This window comes from Rasamsonia emersonii (assembly GCF_000968595.1).
Source record: "Rasamsonia emersonii CBS 393.64 chromosome Unknown ctg1118621760035, whole genome shotgun sequence".
NCBI lineage: Eukaryota > Fungi > Ascomycota > Eurotiomycetes > Eurotiales > Trichocomaceae > Rasamsonia > Rasamsonia emersonii.
In genome coordinates, this window is record NW_013563252.1 from 1 (window position 1) to 22,241 (window position 22,241).

Below are 22,241 nucleotides of genomic sequence, written 5' to 3' on the forward strand. Positions count from 1 at the left end.
GGAGAAGTAATTGGCCTTGATGATGGGCTGCCAATCCAGACTCGACCATTGATGACCCCGGAAGTCCTCCGTCACGGCGTCCTTGGGCCAAAAACGCAGGACGGCTCTGTCCGCGCTCCTTCACAACCTCAACCGTCTCAACGGTGTCGGACGTGTTGCCAAACTGCTCGAAATACTTTCGTCTTTCCGGGTTTGTGAGCGTCTCCTTCCACTCGCAGAAGTAGCTGGCCACCAGCTCCTCCATCTGCCGCTCCATGTCGGCGCAGATGCCGAGCTTGTCGTCGATGATCACCTCGCGCAGGTAGTTGATGCCCCCCGGGAGGTTTTCGATCCAGCGCGCCGTGCGCTGCAGTTTGTCGGCCGTGCGGATGTAGAAGATCAGATAGCGGTCGAGCAGGGGGATGACCTGCTCTGGAGGCACGTCTTTGGCGAGCAGCTCGGCGTGACGGGGCTTTGCGCCACCGTTGCCGCCGACGAAGATGTTGTAGCCCTTTTCAGTGGCAATCAACCCGAAACTGGTCGCTTCGTCAGGAGTTTGATTCCGTTTCTACAGGAGGGAAAGTAGGGGGTCATACTCCTTATTCTGTGCTTCGGCACATTCTCTTACACAGCCAGAAACACCCCCCTTGATCTTGTGCGGCGACCGGATGCTCTTGTATCGTTCTTCCAGACGGATTGCCATCCCGACGCTGTCGCCGATGCCAAACCGGCACCAGGTTGTTCCGACACAGCTCTGTTTTTTACGTTAGATGGCTTGAGAAACGGTGGAGAGGCTGGACTACAGACCTTGATAGTTCGCAGCGACTTGGCGTAGGCATGACCACTCTCCATCCCCGCATTCACTAGCTCCTCCCAGATAGCGAGAAGATCCTGCTTCTTCGCGCCAAACATGTCGATGCGCTGCCCTCCGGTAATCTTGCAATATAGATTGTATTTCTTGGCCACCTGGCCGATAGTAATGAGCTTGTCGGGCGTGATTTCGCCGCCGGCCACGCGTGGCACGACGGAGAAAGTTCCGTTGCGCTGGATGTTGGCCAGGAATCGATCGTTGGTGTCTTGCAGGTCGTGGACGGCTTTGTCCATGACGTGGGGATTAAAGAGACTCGAAAGGATGGATGCGATAGCCGGCTTGCACAGTTCGCAGCCCAGGGACTCGGGGTTCTTGCCGCAGGCTTGCATCACGGCGTCAAAGGTCTTTAGTTGCTTGACTGCGATGATATTGTAGAGATCGACTCGCGAGTACGGGATGTGAGAGCAGACTGTAGGACTGTCAATATATATTCGAGATGGATACCTGGCGAGTACTCACGGTGGTTGGAAACTTCCTGTCCCATCTCCTTCATCGTCTTGTTGAAGATGGACTGCACCAGAGGCATGCATCCCCCACAGCCCGTCCCAGCCTTGGTGCAGGACTTGACTTGTGCGATAGACTTGCAGGAGCCGATTTTGACACTCTGGATGATGTCTCCTTTGGTGACGTTATGGCACGAGCAGATCTGGGTATCGTCGTCGCTGCAAGAATCAGCATCAAACCCAAAGAATTACGTGCTGTAACTTACAGATCGTCACCATTCTCATCACCACCACTCTGCGAGCCGAGGATAAATTGACTAGGCGGCACATCCAGCTCCTTCTGATTCTTGACCATCTGGTTCAGCTTGACGTAGTCCTTGGTATCGCCGATCATCATCCCGCCGAGCAGGTACTTCCCGTCCAGGGTAAACAAGTACTTTTTGTAGACGGCGCCAAAGGGATCTTTGTACGTGAGTGCCTTGACCGACTGTGTGTCTTTAGCAGGCCTGTTTTTCAACTTGTCAAACGGCATCACCCTGTGCGTAGACGCTCGTCGTCCTGGGAGGAACTTGGGGCCGTCTCTGTCAGCGAAAAAGTCGCCAAAGCTGGCCACGTCGACGCCTAACAGCTTCAACTTTGTGCTCAGGTCCGGTCTGTTGAATCGCCTGGGCTCGTTGTCAGGATGAGTGAGGTTGAACGACAGCACGTCGGCCATCTCGATGCCGGGGGCGATGATGCCAAATGTCTGGTTCTCCCAGCTGGCGCATTCTCCGATGGCGTAGATATCTGGAATTGAGGTCTGAAGACTAGACAGAGATTTAGCTTGGCTAAAGTATTCTATATAAAGTCCATACCTCTCATTGACGACGAAGCCTCCTCGCGGGGCACGTTCAATGCCTGCCTTCTGGCCCAACTCGTCTCGTGGGCTGACCCCGATCTTGTCCAGTTAGCATGGACCAGAGAAAAGAAGATCATGCCAAGGCAGTCTTACAGCGAAGCAGATACAACAGCAATCAATTTTGTCTCCATCCTCAAAAGTGATACCCGTAACATTATTGCTGCCATCCGTTTCAATCCGCGCGACACGTTTCTGGAGCATGACATCCAGCCCCAGCTGGCGGATCTTCTCCGTCACCAAGGCGCCTGCATCGCCATCCAACTGCCGCGCCAGGACCCATCTGTTGCGATCGATCAGTTTCACGCTGCCGAATTCCTGCAAGTCCATCATCGCCTTGGCGGCCTCCAAACCCAGCAGACCTCCTCCGACGGTGACGCCCGTCTGGCCCTTGTGCCGCGACGCGAACTCAAGCAGGCGCTGCAGGTCGGAGATGGTCCTGTAGACAAAGACCCCGTTGGCATCGTAGCCGGGGATGTTCGTGGGAAGGACGGCATCAGAGCCTGTGGCGAGCACCAGGATGTTGTACGAGACCTCCTGGCCGGTGGATGTCTTGACCAGTTTGTGGTCAGGGTCGACCTCTGTGACACGCGTGTTGAGGTGGTAATTGAAGGAGCCATCTTTGAACGAGGAATACTTCTATTGTTAGTCACAAACTTTCCTGATTTCTGGCCTTTTCTCTTCAGCTTACCCATTCCTCAGGATTGAGATACAAATCCTCGACCTTGCGATGCTCAAAGAAGGACGACAGGCCAACGCGATTGTAGGCCACGTGCGGCTCCTCGCCGATCACGACGATGTCATATTGTCGGAGTTCGGCATCGAGCTTCATTAGTTTTTCTCTTGACGGAAATTAGCATATCTGTCACATATCAAGATTGAGGCGCACACACATAAAGGCGATGGCAACCATGCCCAGCCCGACGACGACTATTTTCCTTCGCTTGTCGGACGGGCTTGCTTGCGAAGAGTCGATAAGGCCGTTGCTGTCTGTCCCATGATTTTCTCCATGTCCATTGATGTTGGTAACCTTGCGATCGTCCATCAGAGTACTTGTGGATGGCATCTCCGTCGTTGCGGATAACGAGTCCATGATAGTATCTCTAGAATGCTAGAATAGCGAAAGACAACTACTGCCAAAGTAGATATGTATTTACTCTACGACTACGAGCTATGAAAAACGTGATCAGGAAAGCAAGACAAAAGCCTAACCTATGCAGATAGTAAATACGGACCTTCTTACCTATCTCGGTGGCGAGCATCTCTGATATGGGCTCCGATGCTGACAGATGAAATGACCCTACGACAAGAGCAGGAAAAAGTTACATCATGTGTATGGAGGACTACATTACTGTACAGATTACTATGTAAAGAGTACAGCGTACAGCATACCACGGACCCTTCGTAACACAGGTCCTACTACAAACTCAATCCCGACTGAATCTCAAAAATCCCGAGTCAGGCAGCCTAGGAGAAATCCTCCGCGGAGATGAAAGAAAGAAATCAAATAAAAAGAGAATTCAAATTGATATAAGCTAATGAACATAAATACTTATCAGCCTGCCCCACTGATAAGGCCATAAACTAGGTAGAGAATTGGCCAATCAGCTAGTCTGCTTATTTTTCAAGTATCATGGCGTCTAATCACTAATACTTATTATTAAGTTTATGTAAATGTACTTGGAAGGCAGAATTGTTCCTTCGGAGATCTTCTCCTAGTGAGCCTAACAATAATAATAACCTTTTTCATGTAATGGACTCTCTCAATCTAGTTTGTCTACAGTACACTAAGTACAAGTACTGTATAGTACGTGTAGGCCTCGTCTGGACTGGACTGGACTGGACTTGACTCGGAAACCGGCATGCTCCTTCAGAATCAGGTAGGTGACTTTGTTTGTAGAGACGTCACGTCTCCAAAGAATGAATGTCGATAATTAGGTAAAGGGGGAATTTTCAGTTCCGGTTGATTTTTTTTTCCGTTGAAATTATGTAATTAATTTCTTAATTTAATTTCTCGCTCGAAAGGATAGGGATGGACTGCATCTGTCCGTCGGGACTTGTATGTAGTCTTTCCATGCCATAACTTTGTTCTCAACATATCCATCAATCTATCTATCTACCTCGTTATTACCGGTGGCTCGTGACTAGGACAGAAACCACTGCACAACAACAGGTAGACAACATGGCGACCATCACAGAGAGCATCACAAACGACATCGTCGCGGCGAAGACGAAGAAACTCTACCCGATCAGATCTGTCGGGATACTCAAAGAGGAAGAAGAACAAGCAGAGGCCAAGAAGAAGGAACAGGAGAAAGTCTCTGTGTCGACATCGACACTTCCAAACATCGACATTCCACTCCCACCACCGACGACCGTCCCGACAGAGGTGCTCGAAATCGACAGAGATACTCCCGACCAGCATGTGCCCCGCGATCCTCGTCTGATCAGATTGACGGGGTCGCATCCCTTCAATGTAGAGGCTCCGTTGACGGATTTGTTCAATGAAGGTTGGTATTCTGTTGGCATCTTCTTTCTTCCCTGATCTGCATTTGTATGGTCTTTCCACTGACTTCTCCGGTCAAGGCTTCCTGACGTCGCCAGAGCTGTTCTATGTGCGAAACCACGGGCCGGTTCCTCACGTCCGGGATGAGGATATTCTCACGTGGGAGCTCAGCGTTGAGGGGTCCGTTCCTTTCTCCCTTCCCTTTCTTTTTTTTGTATCAATCAAATAAACCGTCGAGTTCACACTGACAGGTCGCAGACTCGTTGAGAATCCCCTCGTCCTGACCTTTCAGCAAATCCTGCAAGAGTTCGACCAGATCACTGCCCCAGTCACCTTGGTCTGTGCCGGGAACCGGCGCAAAGAGCAGAACCAGGTGCGCAAGTCCAAGGGCTTCTCCTGGGGCGCTGCCGGCGTGTCGACCGCTCTCTTCACGGGTCCCCTTATGTCCGATGTCATACGCAGAGCAAAGCCCCTACGGAAAGCTAGATATCTGTGTATGGAGGGAGCGGATAAGCTGGTAGGACCAAAACAAATAAATAACATGTCAATAAGCGTCAGTCATGGCTAACTCTACCGGCTAGCCTAACGGGCATTATGGCACGTCAGTCAGGCTGAATTGGGTCATGGACCCGAACAGAGGAATTATGCTGGCCCACAAAATGAATGGCGAGCCCCTGCGTCCGGATCATGGCCGTCCTCTGCGTGCCGTCGTCCCAGGCCAGATCGGTGGACGGAGCGTGAAATGGATCAAGAAATTGATCCTTACCGACAAGCCAAGCGACAACTGGTATCATATTAACGACAACCGAGTTTTGCCGTAAGTATAACATACATATCCATCCACTCTGACCATGAGGAAAGAACTGATCCCGAACTGTCCAGAACAATGGTCACCCCTGAAATGGCCAAAGATCCAAAATGGTGGCATGACGAGAGATACGCCATTTACGATCTCAGCGTCAACTCTGCTGCCGCATATCCTCAACACAACGAAGAACTACGGCTGTCATTTGCAGGGCCCACATATACCGCAAAGGGCTACGCGTACGGGGGTGGAGGACGACGGATAACAAGAGTCGAGATCTCATTAGATAAAGGCAGATGTGCGTGTTTACCCAAACAACTCGTGCAGCCGAATTCGTCGAGCTGACTGTGTTGCAGCTTGGCGACTGGCAAATATTGACTATCCAGAGGACAAATACCGCAATTTCGAGTCGGATCTGTACGGTGGTCGTGTAGACATGTGGTGGCGCGAAACGTGTTTCTGCTGGTGTTTCTGGTCCCTGGACATCCCGGTCGCAGATCTCGAGCAAAGTGATGCGATTCTCGTCCGAGCCATGGACGAAGCCCTGAACATCCAACCGCGGGATATGTATTGGTCCGTTCTGGGTATGATGAATAACCCATGGTTTCGCATTGCAATAATCAAAGAAAACGGGGTTTTGAGATTCGAGCACCCAACGCAGCCTGCCTCGATGCCAGGTGGATGGATGGAACGAGTCAAGAAAGCTGGAGGTGATTTGGCCAACGGTCAATGGGGAGAACGGCCAGACGGAGATGCATCAACAAGCGATCCACGACCGGCGGAGGAAATTCAGATGAAAAAAGAAGGACTGAGGAGAAGTATCGATATCAAGGAGCTCAGGAAACACAGCACCGCAGAAGAACCTTGGTTCGTCGTGAATGGGGAAGTATACGACGGGACGAAGTTCTTGGAAGCTCATCCTGGTGGAGCCCAGAGCATCATATCGGCAGCCGGCATGGATGCTTCTGAGGAATTCCTTGCCATCCGTAAGCCATCCATCGAGGTAGCCCAGGGCCTGACTGACAAGTCATGCAGACAGCGAGACCGCCAAAGCAATGATGCCGGACTACCACATCGGAACACTCGACCCGGCCTCGAGGGAAATTCTCAAGAATGGTTCCGACGAACAGAAAGAAACTGGAGAAGTCTTTCTGCAACCCAGGGTTTGGAAGAAGGCCACGCTCTGCGAGAAAAAATCAGTCTCGTGGGACACGCGTCTATTTACCTTCAAGCTCGAACACGAGACTCAGACCCTAGGCCTCCCAACAGGCCAGCATCTGATGCTCAAGCTGAAAGACTCCAGCGAATCGATTATCCGATCTTACACTCCCATCTCCGAAACGGACAGAAAGGGAACGGTGGAGCTGCTTGTCAAGATATATTTCGACACCCCGACGTCAAAAGGCGGCAAGATGACCATGGCTCTTGACAAGATCCCCATAGGCTCGACCGTAGAGTTGAAAGGCCCGATAGGCAAGCTCACGTATCTTGGAAAAGGTCGCGTCCTGCTGAACGAGAAGGAACGACACGTCAAGTCATTTCGCATGATCTGCGGTGGCAGCGGTATCACGCCCATCTTCCAGGTTCTGCGAGCCGTCATGCAAGATCCGCAGGATCCAACTTCTTGCGTCCTTCTCGACAGTAATCGGTCGGAGGAAGACATCCTGTGCAGACCGGAGCTTGACGCCTTTGCTGCTGCAAAGAGTTCCAAATGCAGTATCGTCTACACGCTGACGAAGCCGTCAAGTAGTTGGACGGGTCGCCGCGGACGCATCTCAGAACAGCTGCTCAAGGAGTACGCACCTCCCGGCGAAGGAAGCCTGGCTCTCATTTGCGGACCGGAGGCGATGGAGAAATCTGTCCACCGGATTCTTCTAGCACAAGGATGGAATGAATCGGATCTTGTTTTCTTCTGAAGACGGTTGCCATAATCGCGTTTGTAAGTATAGGGGTATAGGCGTTCACATTGTGTGACTAGAGATCTATAATGGACATGGCAAATTACATTCCTGTCCATCAGAGAAGAATCCGGATTACACAGGATCAGGATACATTAGCGGTCGTACATTAGCGGACGTGAATACCAGACTCCGCGTTCATCCTCGGTCATGCCAACTAGTAGTCTCCTTCATATCAAGTCGTAGCAGGAGATGCTCGAAAACATTCGTGCCATGGCTGCCCGACAACGTCGCGTCATGCCGGCTGCGGGACTTGGAGAACATCCTGCCACCGTCGAGGCTTCTCAGATAGCGCACAAACGCTCCGACCTGCTTTCTGAACGTGACATGCAGTTGAAACACCGTTCTTTCGCTCTGCTGTCTTACTCCGCTGTGGCCGTCTAGCCTCGACAGAGGCGCGAAAGCTAGAATAGTCCCGAAGATATCCTCCAATAGCTTGTTGGCCTGTTCGTGTCTTTTGCTCAGAAAGAGGGAAAACAAAATCTGGTCGAGGGTGTCCTCGTGATACTGTCTTAGGCGGTGCAGCGAGCCTGCCGTCTCGATGGTCCCGTCGATATCACCACGGTCTAGACAGCGCTCGATCTTCGACAGTGTAGACTCGAAGCGCTTCCAGGTAGACCCAACACCGATCTGGAAGAAGTAATCATTGAGTGCGCCGATGAAGTGCTGTGCGTCAACGCGGAACTTCTGAAAGATATTCCGCGTGTCTCCCGACAGAGAGCCCCGCGCCGTAGAATCACGTACAAGACCGTGGACGACAGAAACCATTCGTAACAAGCGGAGAAGGTGTTTAAACAAGCGGTCGTATTTGTGAAGTGATCGGGACGTGATGACACTTTCTAGAACCGTCGGCGGTGTGTATTGTAAACGCAAGAAATCCAATGCCTCAATTGCATTGGGGTCTTTGCATTTGACCAATTCTTCCCCTCTCAATTCACGAATTGCGAAGCTCAAGCCCCCCGGTAATTCCTTCTCCTTTGTTTCATGCTGCATACCCCGTGTCGAGGGCCGGTTTTCACTAGCCTCATGACATTCAGCAAGTAACCCCATGAGGACCAGGCGTAATTCCGAACTCGCCGGAGGCCAAGTATCACGATTTCCCAGACGCAGTCCGGTATGGACGCCGCTACGTGCTACACCGGGCTTTCGCTCTCCGCTTGCCATTTCCGGGTCAAAGAGGGCATGGGATAAACGTGAGGCAAATATGCCATCGCCCAAAAGCTGAAAACGCCACTGTATTCTGAGATGATACCGCAACTTATGCACTTTAAATAACAGATGCAAGCACGAGTAGTCGACAAGCCGTGCTTGCAGAGAAAGGGTCGGGGCAAGAGACAGATATAGAACCGATGCCAGCGGCGGGCCAAAAGCTGTCTCAGTGATATCAGAGGATTCTGGGTTGAGAAAGTCATGGTTAACAGCCTTAGAATAGAGACTGTCTGACTCCAAGGAAGAGCTGTTCCCAAGAAGCCCGGTCGAGTTCTTCGCGTCATCGAGGTCGATCAGTTCGAAATTATCCGTCAGACTAGGATCGGACTCGTTTCCGTCGAAAGCATCGTGGCCAATTCGAGTACCACGGCGCGATTTGGAAGTATCACCTCGATGATATCGGAGTATCTCCTGACGAAGTTGACGCTCATATTGACTGGCCTTGTTCTGGATTTGCTCAATGTCCGCCCAAGAAAACGCACACTCAAGCGCTGGAGGATCAGAGCTATCCACAACATCTTCCCTTGAAATGGGATGATTCGGTTGCTCCTGCTTGAGAAGCCGAAGAGCCTTTCCGGTTTCAAAAACGAGTCTTGCTTGGTCGGCGGGGACAGAAGACGGCATCATCTCTGGACGGTAGTAATATTCGGCTATTGGGGGTGCGATTCGTTGCACACCCAAGTCCTGGGAGTATTCCACTTCAATAAAGCTGTCCTTCATACTGCTCAGTTGAGTCGAGAGGGGCTTTTCGCTTCGAAGCCCGATCCAACTCTCCACCAGTGCCAGCCACGGCCGCGTGCACCGAGCAATAATGTCGTGCAATATGTCCGCCATCCAAGGAAGTCGCTGTACGTGGTTATCGCATTTGACAAGAAGAATGGAGATGATCTCGCTTTCGTATTTGGCCTTTTCAACTGCATCGACAATATCTGCCAAAGTGCCAACCAGCTCACCGCACCGCCGGAACAAGGCCTGAATTTGAATCAATGATGTTTCCGGACCGAGGTATGTCGACAGCCGTTTTTCAAGACCGTAAACTAATACAGAAGCAGCACCAGCCAGACTGGATAAAGCAGACGGCTGGTCCGGTACAGCTGGGTTTTGCCGAACAAATTTCCGGATCCTCTGCATGTCTGTCCCACACTGCAAGACATTTCCGATCAGACCATCTATTGCCGCAAGACTGACTCCTGATACGCGTATGTCTCGTATGCTTTTCTCGAAAGCCCTCTTTTGCTCATTGTAGTGGAAGAACATCGAGTTCCAACCGAGTCCAAGCCGAAACAACGCATGGAGGAAAACATCAGGCCGTACAAGACGTCCAGAATTTTCCAGCCCGGTGACCGATGCCTGATAGGCTAGTGCAGCATCAAACCCTCGGGCTCCAAATTCGCTCAGGTATGCCGAGGCAGGTTCCCGAAACCCGTGATCTAGGAACCCATCCCAAGACTGTAGTTTAGGCTTTGGTTCTGGCGTTTCGCGCAGAGTCTCGAGCGCCCAGATGTTTTCCAGTTCCGGAACGGAAGACTTCGTGTCATCGTCGCTTTCATCAGTCTTTTCTGCTTTCGCCTCGTCGTTGACGGTCTCGGGTGCGGCAACCGGGTCCGGGTCGACGGCATCGGATCCGAAGACATCGAGCTGGTAAAGGAGGGAGTCGTTTTTCTCGAATAAGTTGAGGGGATTTTCAAAAGGGCCCGTTGGAATATCTTATTCCATTGCACCTGTAAATAAAACTATTCAATTCCATTGAGAAAGGCCACCAACATACCAGGCAGTTCTTTGTCCCAGATCAGCGGTTCGAGGGGCGGCAGGGGCTGCAAGGGAAACCGGGAGGGCTTCCACAAATCCCCGATGTCGAAGGGGTCCTCGTGGTCATCTTCCAGATCCATTCTGGGCATGCTCCCAGGACACGGCGTTGTCAGTTCTTATCGGCTCCACGCGATGACTCGCGTCAACAGAATCTCGCTCAGCAGTGCGTCCGCTAGTCCGCATCGGGGCTAGGGCAGCGTGATGCGTGCACAGACCACCGCTTATTCGCCAAGGCTTCTGCTGCCGCGTGCTTGCAGTTCGCAGCAATAACGTTACTCCGTGCCTAAGGAAACCGACTCGGAGGACTCCGTGCCTGTCGCGTCGGACTCACGCGCTGAATTCGAGGCTCGATTCATCAACACTGCACACTCCATTGCTCGCACAACGGTTGCTGGGGTAGGAGGATTCACGCCGACCGCACAATGCCACCCAAGAAGAAGCCCAAGCTGTCGTCGCGCACTGCTTCGAGCACGCCGCAAACCGAGCCTGCGAAACCCCCCGGGAGCACAGCAGGTCCTGGAGAGGGTGCACAACGGCCTGACCTGGAGCGCGACCTGGTCAATGATCCGTGGACCGATGAGCAGGAGACCGCGTTGCTGAAAGGCATTGTGAGATGGAAACCCGTTGGTTCGTGTGCGGCAGCTTCCCGCCAGCTTGCGGTCTCACTGATGGTTGGTTGCTGAACAGGCATGCACAAACACTTTCGGATGCTGGCAATTTCGGAATACATGAAGAGCCAAGGATATGCGCAGGCGAACGAAGAACACACTCGCATACCGGGGATTTGGAAGAAGCTGGGGACGCTCTACAACCTCCCTGCGCTGGACGAAAGGGTCAGTTTCGTCGAGTGCTGCTGGGCCCTGTAGCTACATCTCTGACGCATGGAGGTCATACAGGAAGACTCGATTATCGCAGATGGATCTGATGAGTCGGAATATTGCCCATTCGAGTTGCCGGAAGACGAGTTCGGCGAATTGATGTTCTCGAGGCGGCTGGCCGCAGAGCGGTCTTCATCCCCCGCGACGTCTGGACACCCGGAGTCCCGACGAGGGAGTACAGTCGCAGACACAGATGGTAGGCCTGACCTGCTTCATCTCTGCAGCCAGTTATTATTTGCTGATTTGTTGCTCTGTGATTTAGAACCCAGATCGTCTCCAGCACCACCACGAGGTCGTCGAGGCAAAGCTGGCCGTCGAGGCAGAGCCACAAGGCTTCAGGTCGAGGTCGAGAACCCCAAAAAGCCGTCTTCCGATAGAGCCAGCGCAGCAAACGAAGACGAGGAGATGGAGGACGCGGGTGCGAACGAAGATGAGGGCGATGAGGAAGGCACAGATGGCGGGAAAGAGGACAGCGAAGAAGAAGAGGCAGAGGCAGAGGCAGCGAGCTCTCCTGCCATGCGAAACGCGAGAACGCAGAGCTCACGGTCCAAGAAGGGCCGTCCTGCGACTGGTCCTGGAAGACGCGGACGACGTCGCTAATCTTACTTTCTCCATCTCCCGTTGTTCTCACGACACTTTACGTTGATACGTCGAGGGACTTAGTTATCTACGGGGCTATGTCGTGGCCTTTTTTTTTCTTAACGTGTACGACTAGTGATGTACATATATTAGGGTTTTTCTTTTCTTTCCATAGCGTTCTTCAGAGGAAATTGTCATGACTCATTCTCCGGATTCAAGCAAAGTCCTCCGGACGTGGTCCCATTTCAAACTTCCCCTCCGAATATCCGCGAAATAGTCTAAGTACTACCTCCATGGAAAGGCTATGCCAACATAAAGTATTGAACTTATATCAGCAATAATACGGACGTCTAACTAACTACAAGCTGTAGATGGAGTTTTTCGTGGCTGCAACTGGTCCGTTGCAGGAGGCAGAAAGGTGGTTTCGTGACATAAGAGGTTAGGTAGGTGGGACGGGTGAAAGGCAAAAAAAAATAGTACAAGGCGGGATAGGTCGAGGGTCAAGAGCTTATTGCAAGCGCTTGATGATGGCCTCTGCGTATTCATGCGTCTTGGCAGTGCCACCAAGATCGCCGGTGAGGGACTATTCAGACAAAACACGTTAGCTGGATGAAACACTGCTAATTGGGACTCGTCGCCACTAGGGAACACTCACCTTGCCCTCCGCCAGGGTGTCGAAGGTAGCCTTCTGGATACGAGCAGCATGCTCGTTCAGACCCATGTGCTGCAGCATCATGATAGCGCTCAGCAGGAGCGCCGTCGGGTTGGCAAGACCCTTGCCGGCGATATCGGGAGCGGAGCCGTGGACGGCCTCGAAAATGGAGCACTCGTCACCAATGTTCCCGGAGGGGGTCAGACCCAAGCCACCGATGAGACCGGCGCACATATCGGACAGGATATCACCGTACAGGTTGGGCATGACCAGGACCTTGTCATTGTAGGGCGTGGGGTCGGTGACCATCTTGAGGCAGGTGTTGTCGAGAAGCTCATGGTCGAACTCGATGTCCGGGAATTCTTTGGCAACTTCGCGGGCGGTGTTCAGGAAGAGACCGTCGGACATCTTCATCGATGGTGGCCTTGTGCACAACACGGACCTTCTTCTTCTGGACAGCCCGGGCGTGCTGGAAGGCGAACCGCAGGACGCGCTCCGAGGCTTCCCGGGTAATGAGCTTGATGCTCTGGACAACACCATCCACCACCACGTGCTCAATTCCAGAGTACTCTCCCTCGGTGTTCTCACGGATGAGGACGGTGTCGACATTGTCGTAGGGAGTCTTGTAGCCGGCAATGGAGCGGCATGGACGCAGATTGGCAAAGAGGTTGAACGTCCGGCGAAGGGTCAGGTTGAGCGAAACGTGGCCTTTGCCGACAGGAGTCTATGGGAAACCGTAAGTCTGGACCCAACGCATTCTCTCTCGAAGCAAGAGCAACATACAGCCAGAGGACCCTTGAGGGCCACGTAGTTCCTCTGCACACTCTGAATGGCCTCGTCGGGGATAGCAGTCCGCCCATCTTTAATGATCGGAGTAACGTCTACTGGTTCCCATTTGATCGGCACCTAGCTGCTTCTCAGTCTTCTCGTCGCTTCAACCGGCTAAGAATTCGTTCCCAGCGCACCTGTGCTGCAGCGAAAATGTCCTTGACAGACTGGGAGATTTCAGGACCAATGCCGTCACCCTCAATTAGAGTAACCGTGTATTTTCCCTGTTTCCGATGTTGCATTTAGCTTGTGTCTTCTTGACCACGCGTCATTGTGGGTGTCATCACAGCGGAACGAGCGGGTGAAAGGAAAAAGTTGCGCGACGGGACAGCATACATCCGGACCCTTCTTCCCCTTGAATTTTGCGACCTTCTCTTCAGCAGCAGCAGCATAGCCACGGACCTAAGCATGAAACCATGTCAGAATCGAGCCATTGAGCTCTTTGGGACCTCAGTCACGAGAGGCGCACCTGTGAAAATGGCGATGCGTATCTGGGAGCGAGGCGGGCCCCCCGCAGGCATTGGCGGGAGGGCGCAACCAAGGCACGCACGGATATCATTGTGAAGAGAAGAGCCTCCAAGATCAAAGCTTCACGTCTATGAGCAATTAGGGAGGGGAGGGAAGAGGAGGAAAAAGAAGTGGTTAGGCACGCCGGGTGGACACTGGGTAGATTCGGCGTTGCCGTGCGTTTAGTTCCCTCCGAATGGGGCGCTCCCGACACCTGGTTACTTCCGCGTTTCGGAGCTTCTGCATCGGCTCCATGCAACGTCGAGATACGATTACTCGGATTCAAGTGCCGGTCCCCCCAAACCGGCAACAAGCTCCATATAGCATCCTGTATTGCTCCTGGTGATTCTGCGGCGCGTCATCCTGCAGGGCCATCTGGAACGCTGCTGGCGTTGCGCTGGAGCTCCCCTGCTTCCATTCCGATCCCCCTTGGCTTCTTGACACCTGCCATCAACGCAACCCACGCCTAGGCCTTCCACGATGGCAGAGGATATCGACGTCGCCAATCACTACGGTCTCCCGAGCGCTTATCCCGAGGAATGGCCAGCAGAGCTGGACGAAAGTGATGACTCCGACCATGAGTCGTTTGCTGCTGCCGCCGCCAAACGGCGATCGAAGAGATACTCCGCGCTGGAACGCGGACATAGCAGTCGCAAGAGCTTGGCCTCGGCGTCATATCGCGCGGGAGATAGTATGGCCTTGAAGGATGAGCCCGATCCCTTGGGCACGAGCGACAGCGTGATGAAGATACTCAAGCAACGAGGCCTGCCCGTGGATGACGATCCCCGCTTGCGAAGCCGTTTCCTCTTGTCTTCGACCACGTTTTCTCCGGCGCTGTTTCTGTCGCAAACCCACTCGTCTGCCTCCACTCAGTCTCTCCTTGAAGGTCTAGATTTCCTGTCGCGGTCGATCGACCAGAAGTCCGCCTCGTTGAAGGTGTTGGTTGAGGCCAATTTTGAACGCTTCGTACGGGCCAAGGCGACAATCGATAGCGTCTACACGGAGATGAGAAACCAGGGATCGGAGAAGAATGCATCGCGTCCTCGTTCGCGCCCTGCCAGTGGGCAATTCCGATACTCGTTGAATGGAGCTCCCAGTCCGTCGGCGACGGCAACAAATGAGGCTCCGAAAAAGACTGCCCTGACAAAGGAGAGTGAATACGGCGTGAAAGGAATTCGCGCACCGCTGGTCGAGGCTTCAGTAAAGGCCGAAGAGCTATGGGGTCCGGCTCTGGGTGGTCGCGATCGTGAGCAGGGACTGTACATGGTCGCGAATGCTGTCGACAGGAATCGCGCGGTCTACGAGATTGGCGGGAATCTTTCAAGAGCGATCAAACAGAGAGATTACGATTCTATTTTCGAGGAGTACCGACGAGCGAGGACTCTGGCGAATGAAGCGAGAGTCACAGCCGATCGTGCTGTCACCGAACAGAGACAGTTGACAGATGAAGAGGCTTATAATGTGTTGGTAACAGGACGCATGTGGGTTGATGTCGAACAACAGCTTGAAGCGTTCAAGCGAGATCTATGGCAACGTCTGAGCAATGTGCACACGTCCTCGCCATCCCTGACCGCTGCCGGGCCCGTTGAGGAGCACATGGAACTAATCGGGGCTCTCTTGGAACTTGGAGTGGACGATAATCCCGTGTGGGTCTGGCTCCAGAGCCGATACAACCTGCTCAAAACCAAGATCACCTCCTTCTGTGAGCGCTCCAAGGTAGAAATCGAGATCCTGAGGCGGCGACTCGCGGCGGGTGAGAAGCCTTCGCCCCAGGTTGTAACAACGTTTCTACGCCTATCGTCTCGCGAGGGGACAGAAACACAGGAAAGACTGGACACCGATCAAGTCGTGGAGCTCTGGGAATGCATTAATACCTATTTGACGAAACTTCTCTCCTTGCAGAACGGCCTTCTGGGCGAGGTCATCGAATTTTGGGAAACGGCTCACTCCTTTATTGACGGCAGCAAGCAGAAACTTTTGCCTGCTGGCTTCGAAGGGGAGAGTCGCAAGCACCACCGTCTATCTGATGATAGCGTCCGACAGTTAAAGGAGGGAGTTGTCGAGCTCGTAGACTTGATCCGCGAAAGTGTTCTCTCCTTGTTTACTGAGCCTCCGATCGAGGATATCTCCCTTCTGTCATCGCCGCTTCCCCCGCCTAGTCCCAGTACGCCCGTGGGCCACATTACTCCGACGGAATCTCGCTTCAAGCTGGACCCGAAGAATATACCTCCAGTCTCTCCGAAAAAGGGGGAGCCGTGGGAGGACTTTGCATTCTGGCCACCGTACTCCAATTCACTGAGCGGTGTTCATTACCTCAGTAAATTTCTAATTCTCGTGGGTACAGCCGCCAGTGAGATGGCGGCTCTGGGGCCCATATCAGCTGGGGGCAGTTCTTACGATCGCCTGAAGAACCTTGTCAGTGCCGCTCGGGAACGCTGTGTCCGCGTCGCATGTGCCGCATGGAACAAAGATGCGGAGAACTGTAAGATGTTGGAGGACTGGACGCGTGATCCGGAGAGACGAGATCTGACCAAAATGCCCGGGCTCTTCGTCGCCTTTGAAAGCGCCGTACTTGCAGGGATGCAGAAAATCCTCTATATCTCCGAGGCGATGAGCAAGTCGGGCGCCGTGGACGTGGTGACTCCGCCGCCTGCGAAACTGCTGCAGATGGTGCGGACACAGTTTGTGACCAGCGTCTACAAGGCCTTGAGTGGCCTGGTTGAGAACGCGGAACGTCCGATGAAGCCTGAGGAGGATGATGAATGGATTCTTGTAGGACCTGCGGTGTCAGTCAAGAGCGTCGATGCAACTTCAGCAATGATAGCAGCCGACGGTGTTGATGCCAAGAATAGGGTATGTGTGCCATGATCAGTGATCTCAGAAGGCCCTGTCGCTAACTATATGTAGAACATTCGAATGCTCCTTACGTTGTCGAACCTCAAGGCGCTTCAGAATGACTTTGTTCCTCAGCTGGTGTCGAATTTCGAGACTTCGTTCTCCGTGAAATTGACCGAGGAATCGAAAACCATTCGAGACGTCCTCAGCCAGATTGAGGCGCGGCTCTTTCAATCCTACACGAAACCGACGGTCGCGTCTTTGGATTCTACGATTCAAAGTGGCATCAAGGCACCCGATTGGGTTCCATCCACGAATCGTCCAGATCAGGTCCGACCATATGTCTACACGACAATGCTCACGCTGGTGCTTGTTCATACCGAGATATCCACCACCATCCCAGTGACGTCTTCCTCTCAGAATCCAGGCGCGCCGTCGACAACAAACCCTCTGTTGACCAGCGTTCTCACCCATCTTGTTACCCAAATCTCTTCGTCCCTGCTCTCCGCGTTCCAGTCACGGCCCAAGTATTCCTTGCCCGCCCTGATGCAAGCTACCTTGGACACCGAATTCATCGCGCAGACCATGTCACAGTACGTGACAGAGGAAGCCTCGTCGATCCAGAGCCAGATCTACCTGGAGCTGGACCGACGAACCAACAACGAGGCGCGGGCCAAGCTGCAAGCCGAGCTCGGAGAGATGAGAGGCATCCTGAAGCGATTGCGCGAAAGGACCAAGGGCGAATTTGCGTGCTTCCGGAAAGTAAGATCGGGGGCTAGTGGAAAGCCATCTACATCTTCATGAGAAGACATCTTTTGCCTTGATTGTATTTCACGTCTCTCTCTGCCATTAGGGAGAGGAATCTTGTATATACATACATCCACCCATCACTGGCTTTTGGGACCTGCAGGGAAATTGAATATTTGGAAGGGTATCATGACAATAACACACAGTCCGAAGGAACGAAAATAATGTAGAACGAGGAAATAATAATAGTAACAGTCTATCTATGCTTGACCAACCATACGCTGCACCTTGCTAAGGAGCACCTTGCTCTCCCGGCTCAGGTGCTTCCTCCCAAATCGATCCGGTCTTTTGGCCCGGGCCATGGCCTCGCGCTCCTTGGCCTTCAATTCCTTCTCCTTGCGACGAGCTTCGCGTTCCTGCCTTTTCTTCTCGGCGATCGCCATCTCCTTGGCGAACGCGGATGGTTTCTGACGTCGTTTGCGACGTTCCCGTCCCTGGTCATTATTACTATTGTTATTGTTATCATTGGGATTGTCCTTCGTAGCTTTTTGTCTGGGTTCTTGGGATAGCGTATTCAGCATCGCTTGTCGCTCGGGATGCATTTCCATGCTGGCAGGCTCCTTCTCCTCATGATGATTGTCGTTATTACTGCTGCTGTCGTTATTCTCTTTGCTGTCTGAATTTTGCTCAACGTAGGAGTAATAGCTGGGTCTGGCCGGGGCGTTTGCCAGCTCCTGGGCCTTGATCTTCGCGTAGACCTTTTTGACTTTGGCTTTGTGGATCAGGTCTCTCTTGATTTTTTGGACTGGACGCGAGAGAGAAAAGAGCGGTCAGGACGGAATACACCTTCGCTGCGACGGCAGAGAGAGCAGATACAAACCTTTCCGACGATAGGTGCCATCCGGCAGATTGGCGGGGCCAACTTGGAAGCCCTTCTTCTTTTGCTTTTTCGCTGGGGGTTCGGAGGACTTGGTTTCATGGGCGTCGTCGCCGTCTCGAGGCCGCTTGGGGGCCATGGTTGGTGGCGGCCGTTCTGTATTTTTGCTTCTTTTTTTTAAAGGATTTTGGATTTTCCGGGCGATAATTGACCGTCCAGCAGGTTGGGATCGTTTTCAGCAGGTGTCACGAGGGCGTCGCTGCTAGCTAGGTGAAGAGAGGAAAAGAGAAAAAAATATCGATAGCTCCGACAGATAAGCTCCACTGGCCTGGACGCGCGACAGCAGCAATAGATCTTGCCAAGGAGCTATTCTGCGAATTTGATCTGACAGGGGCAGTGACTGGCCACTCAGTAATTTGCGCAGCTCAAGGCGTTCCGACGAGGTCAGTGAGGCAACTGAATCATTTGCTCGGCCGTGATGCTCCGGACGATGATCGACTTGGCGGCGGGGACAAATGACGTGCACGCCCGTGATCAAGGCCGCCGGAGGGGACGTCGGCCTGCCTGGCGGAGGACAAGCATGCGCATCCTCCCTCCCAGTCCACTTCTGCTGCTTTGCTCTGCTATTCATCTTGGCTGCTGTTGCTGCGCTTTCCAACCGTCGAATTACACCACTTCCTGGACGGCCATCTACAGATCCCCTCCTCCGTTCGATCCCGTTCGCTCTCCCGCCACTCCGGCCGTGCCACTTCACACTTTGCTCGTTCCTTTCGTCACTGGCCTCGGATTGCCACGTCGCTGCCCCCTTCAAATGCTGAATTTCCCTTGCTGAACATCCCGCTCTCATGATTTCGCACTGCAGTCCATCATGCCCATCTTCCAGGACCCAGATCGGGTGCTTTCATCCCGCCAGCCCTGGCTCGAAGAGGAGCCCAGCAGCGGTGACGATGACGACCGGGAGTCATCTCTATCACGAAATTGGAAGGAAACAGAGACGATGGACGTGGATATGAGTGGCACTTCTCCGGCAGATCGCGAGACGAGCAACTACAGTCCGTCTCATCGGCAGACCAGTGACCGTGGGGAGCTCATTCAGTCTATCAAGCGGGGGGAGAACCCAACTTGGGTTCCAAATCGATCGGTAAGTTGTTATATACTACATCTCTCTCCTTTTAACACGATTCCACCGAAGTCACTGGGACGTCTTCTCGGGAAAAGAGAAGATGTTCCGTGCCAAAGTATCATGCCTACAAGGTCCTCGACTATCAATCGAATTCACTCTGGCTATTGTCTCAAAAGTTGCTATTTGTTCTGCCATGGCCTATTGCTGATTTGTCCAATAGCTAGGAGGCTATGTCGCCAATCACCGTCGTTCCTCTCAATCATGGGTCCAAGCACTGCAAAAATCGGAGAATTCTCCGCCACAAGACCATGAAGCTGATTTGAAGGCTGAGAAGAAAGAACCCTTAGCCTCCGCGGCAGAGATTGAGCGTCCGCGGTCCGCTCTCCATTCAGGAGACTTCAGAGAGGGCTCATCTCACTCAGACAGTCGAGACACATCCCATCGAGTCTTTGACAGTCAGCACGAGCCTCCAGATTTCAGACGCTTCGGCTCCTCGCCCACGACGCCATGGTATAACCATTCTTTCTCATCTCCTTATTCCATCAAAGGAATCGAGACAAGCCCACTAGCCGGACAATCCGTTGTGCCAGTGTCCCGGTCGCGAGCACCTTCCATGGGGTCATTTTCGTCCAGCTATGTTCTCAAAGCGCCTACGAGTCCGCTCGTCCATCAAGCGAACAACACGGACCTCGATTTCTCGCCCAAGGTTGACAAGATGGATCTCTCGACCAGTCCGGAGAAAAGTAATCGTCGTCGAACCTTGCCCCCAGAGACCTTCCGGCAGTTACAGGGCTCCCCGCCGAGTCACTCTCGAGGTATGACCTTGAGTCGGTCGTACGCATCAGGAAGGCGAGATGATGCTTTCCATTACCAAGCTCATCAGCCACGGAGGTCGTTGACGTCGACGTACAGCCTCCAATTGGCGTCTTCCCCTCAAACGCCGATTCGGCCCCGGTGGCCTTCATTTGCGTCGGATCTATCTCCGCTGCTCCATGCTCCGATGGTTGGCTCCTACGAAGAATCCATTCTCCGTGGCAGAATGTCAACCACACCCTCAAAGCCACTCGATTTCACCGCACAGATCGGCGTCCTGGGCAAGGGGAAGTGTAAACCAAACTTGAGGTGCCCGCCTCATGTTACCGTGCCCTTTCCTGCTGTCTTCTACAGCTATCCGACCTCAGGGAACGGCCGATCTATTTCTGATGACAGCCCTAGCCCTTATGTGGGCTTGATTGACCTGGAGAACTCACTCCCACCGGATGTTTCGAGCGAGGAACGACGCCGTCAGCGGCAGAGCCCGCAAGATGATCGTCTCGATGCTAGCTCGGATGATCCAGCATATCTGCATGCCAGACCCACCGGATCCAATGACCATCGCAAGCGCGAAAAGAAGTCAAGTCGGACAGATTCACCGAAGGCTCCCCCGGGGGGTTGCTACCGAATCCCCCAGAAGGGTCAATTGCAGATTGTGATTAAAAATCCAAACAAGACCGCTGTTAAGCTTTTCCTGGTTCCCTACGACCTCGAAGGCATGGAGCCAGGGACAAAAACGTTCATCCGGCAGAGGAGTTATTCGGCGGGCCCGATCATCGATATGCCGTTGTCGGCGCGAAAGAATCTGGGCACGGACCGCCCCGAAGCGTCGTTGAACGCGTCCGAGGATCCCAAGGACAAACCGGTTCTGAGGTATTTGATACATTTGAACATCTGCTGTCCGGCCAAAGGCCGCTTCTACCTCTATTCGACCATCCGGGTCGTCTTTGCCAACCGGGTTCCCGATGGCAAGGAGAAGCTCCGCAACGAGATTCAGTATCCCGAACCGCGGTACAGCCCTTATAAACCGACGAAGGAGACATCCAGCAGCAGTTCTGCATCCCGGTCGGCGCTCGAAAAGGCATTTCGTAGACGCAGCGGAGGACTCGGCTTCCCTGGAAGTAACCCTCTCGGAGACACCATGACCCATGTGCCGTCTCCGTATCCTCACCATTTTCCGTCTAGCTCCTCCGCCTCCAAGATGGCGGCAATTCCTTTTCCGCTGTCGTCTGGATCGAGTGAAAAAGGAACATCTGCCCTCGAAGACCATAGTTCTGCAAAGGCTGGGGAGCCCTGGCGGAAGGAAAACACCCCGCTGTCTGAAGCATCTCATCCGGAAATTCCTCACTCGGAAAGGACCGGGGAGCTGTACAGCAAACTCAGCAAAGGAGATGCAGGCTACGGTGGAGGCTATCCATTCGGGTCTGCGTCTAGCGGTTTCGAGACAGGAGGAGGAGAAAGCTTGCTGGCCAAGAAATTGAAGGATTGGACATGCAAAAACAAGGACGTATAGTCTAGCATGGACGATTTGGTCATCATCGACTTCTTTTTTTTTCTCTCTGTTCAATGTACCAACGATCTACGGCTGGAGTTTGGGTGGGAACTTTTGCTTTTTTTTTGTTGCAATTCGAAAACGAACGAACGTGTTATATACATAGGCGTGCATGCAAACGAATGCTGGGTCATCGTCGAAATCTATCCATCGGTCCGTCTGTCTATCCTCCCGGGTGGAGTATCGATCGTATCAGTCAGTGAGTGGATTTGGGTTAACGCAAGGCAAGGCAAGGCAAGGCACGGCGCAAAGGATAGCTAACTCTCACATACATAACGTATGGCATACATATATGCATATCCCCCTCAGGTTTTTCTTTTGCTTTTTTTTTCCTTTTTGGCTCGCTGTCCATATATTTGAGTTTTCGGGGCGGGA

The 22,241-nt window shown here is 53.0% G+C and overlaps 8 protein-coding genes across 8 annotated transcripts; 4 read left to right on the forward strand and 4 right to left on the reverse strand.

The window, feature by feature from the left end:
• Positions 1-3,281, reverse strand: T310_2646 (Nitrite reductase (NAD(P)H); the record flags this gene model as incomplete). The annotated part of the gene is made up of 9 exons (XM_013474445.1): positions 1-547; positions 608-733; positions 787-1,259; positions 1,310-1,512; positions 1,560-2,099; positions 2,148-2,230; positions 2,285-2,827; positions 2,880-3,030; positions 3,082-3,281. Coding segments are annotated over 9 exons (2,866 nt in total), but the record flags the coding sequence as incomplete, so codon positions are not given.
• A 1,089-nt stretch (positions 3,282-4,370) lies between these two features.
• T310_2647 (Nitrate reductase (NADPH)) lies at positions 4,371-7,415 on the forward strand (the record flags this gene model as incomplete). The annotated part of the gene is made up of 6 exons (XM_013474446.1): positions 4,371-4,698; positions 4,946-5,211; positions 5,276-5,511; positions 5,556-5,797; positions 5,856-6,485; positions 6,535-7,415. 6 exons carry the CDS (start codon positions 4,371-4,373, stop codon positions 7,413-7,415), a joined length of 2,583 nt encoding a protein of 860 aa, XP_013329900.1.
• Positions 7,416-7,861: 446 nt separating this feature from the next.
• On the reverse strand, positions 7,862-10,555 carry T310_2648 (Gamma-tubulin complex component GCP6; the record flags this gene model as incomplete). The annotated part of the gene is made up of 3 exons (XM_013474447.1): positions 7,862-7,901; positions 7,966-10,372; positions 10,435-10,555. The coding sequence occupies 3 exons, from the start codon at positions 10,553-10,555 to the stop codon at positions 7,862-7,864; spliced, it is 2,568 nt and encodes an 855-aa protein (XP_013329901.1).
• Positions 10,556-11,356: 801 nt separating this feature from the next.
• T310_2649 (uncharacterized protein) lies at positions 11,357-11,953 on the forward strand (the record flags this gene model as incomplete). The annotated part of the gene is made up of 2 exons (XM_013474448.1): positions 11,357-11,549; positions 11,616-11,953. The coding sequence occupies 2 exons, from the start codon at positions 11,357-11,359 to the stop codon at positions 11,951-11,953; spliced, it is 531 nt and encodes a 176-aa protein (XP_013329902.1).
• Positions 11,954-12,440: 487 nt separating this feature from the next.
• On the reverse strand, positions 12,441-13,971 carry T310_2650 (Isocitrate dehydrogenase (NAD(+)); the record flags this gene model as incomplete). Its single annotated transcript, XM_013474449.1, has 7 exons — positions 12,441-12,515; positions 12,588-12,992; positions 13,027-13,308; positions 13,368-13,490; positions 13,550-13,636; positions 13,749-13,814; positions 13,882-13,971. The coding sequence occupies 7 exons, from the start codon at positions 13,969-13,971 to the stop codon at positions 12,441-12,443; spliced, it is 1,128 nt and encodes a 375-aa protein (XP_013329903.1).
• A 428-nt stretch (positions 13,972-14,399) lies between these two features.
• Positions 14,400-17,558, forward strand: T310_2651 (Exocyst complex component Sec5; the record flags this gene model as incomplete). Its single annotated transcript, XM_013474450.1, has 2 exons — positions 14,400-16,772; positions 16,827-17,558. The coding sequence occupies 2 exons, from the start codon at positions 14,400-14,402 to the stop codon at positions 17,556-17,558; spliced, it is 3,105 nt and encodes a 1,034-aa protein (XP_013329904.1).
• A 203-nt stretch (positions 17,559-17,761) lies between these two features.
• Positions 17,762-18,517, reverse strand: T310_2652 (uncharacterized protein; the record flags this gene model as incomplete). The annotated part of the gene is made up of 2 exons (XM_013474451.1): positions 17,762-18,306; positions 18,382-18,517. 2 exons carry the CDS (start codon positions 18,515-18,517, stop codon positions 17,762-17,764), a joined length of 681 nt encoding a protein of 226 aa, XP_013329905.1.
• A 729-nt stretch (positions 18,518-19,246) lies between these two features.
• Positions 19,247-21,827, forward strand: T310_2653 (uncharacterized protein; the record flags this gene model as incomplete). The annotated part of the gene is made up of 2 exons (XM_013474452.1): positions 19,247-19,519; positions 19,722-21,827. The coding sequence occupies 2 exons, from the start codon at positions 19,247-19,249 to the stop codon at positions 21,825-21,827; spliced, it is 2,379 nt and encodes a 792-aa protein (XP_013329906.1).
• Positions 21,828-22,241: the final 414 nt, after the last annotated feature.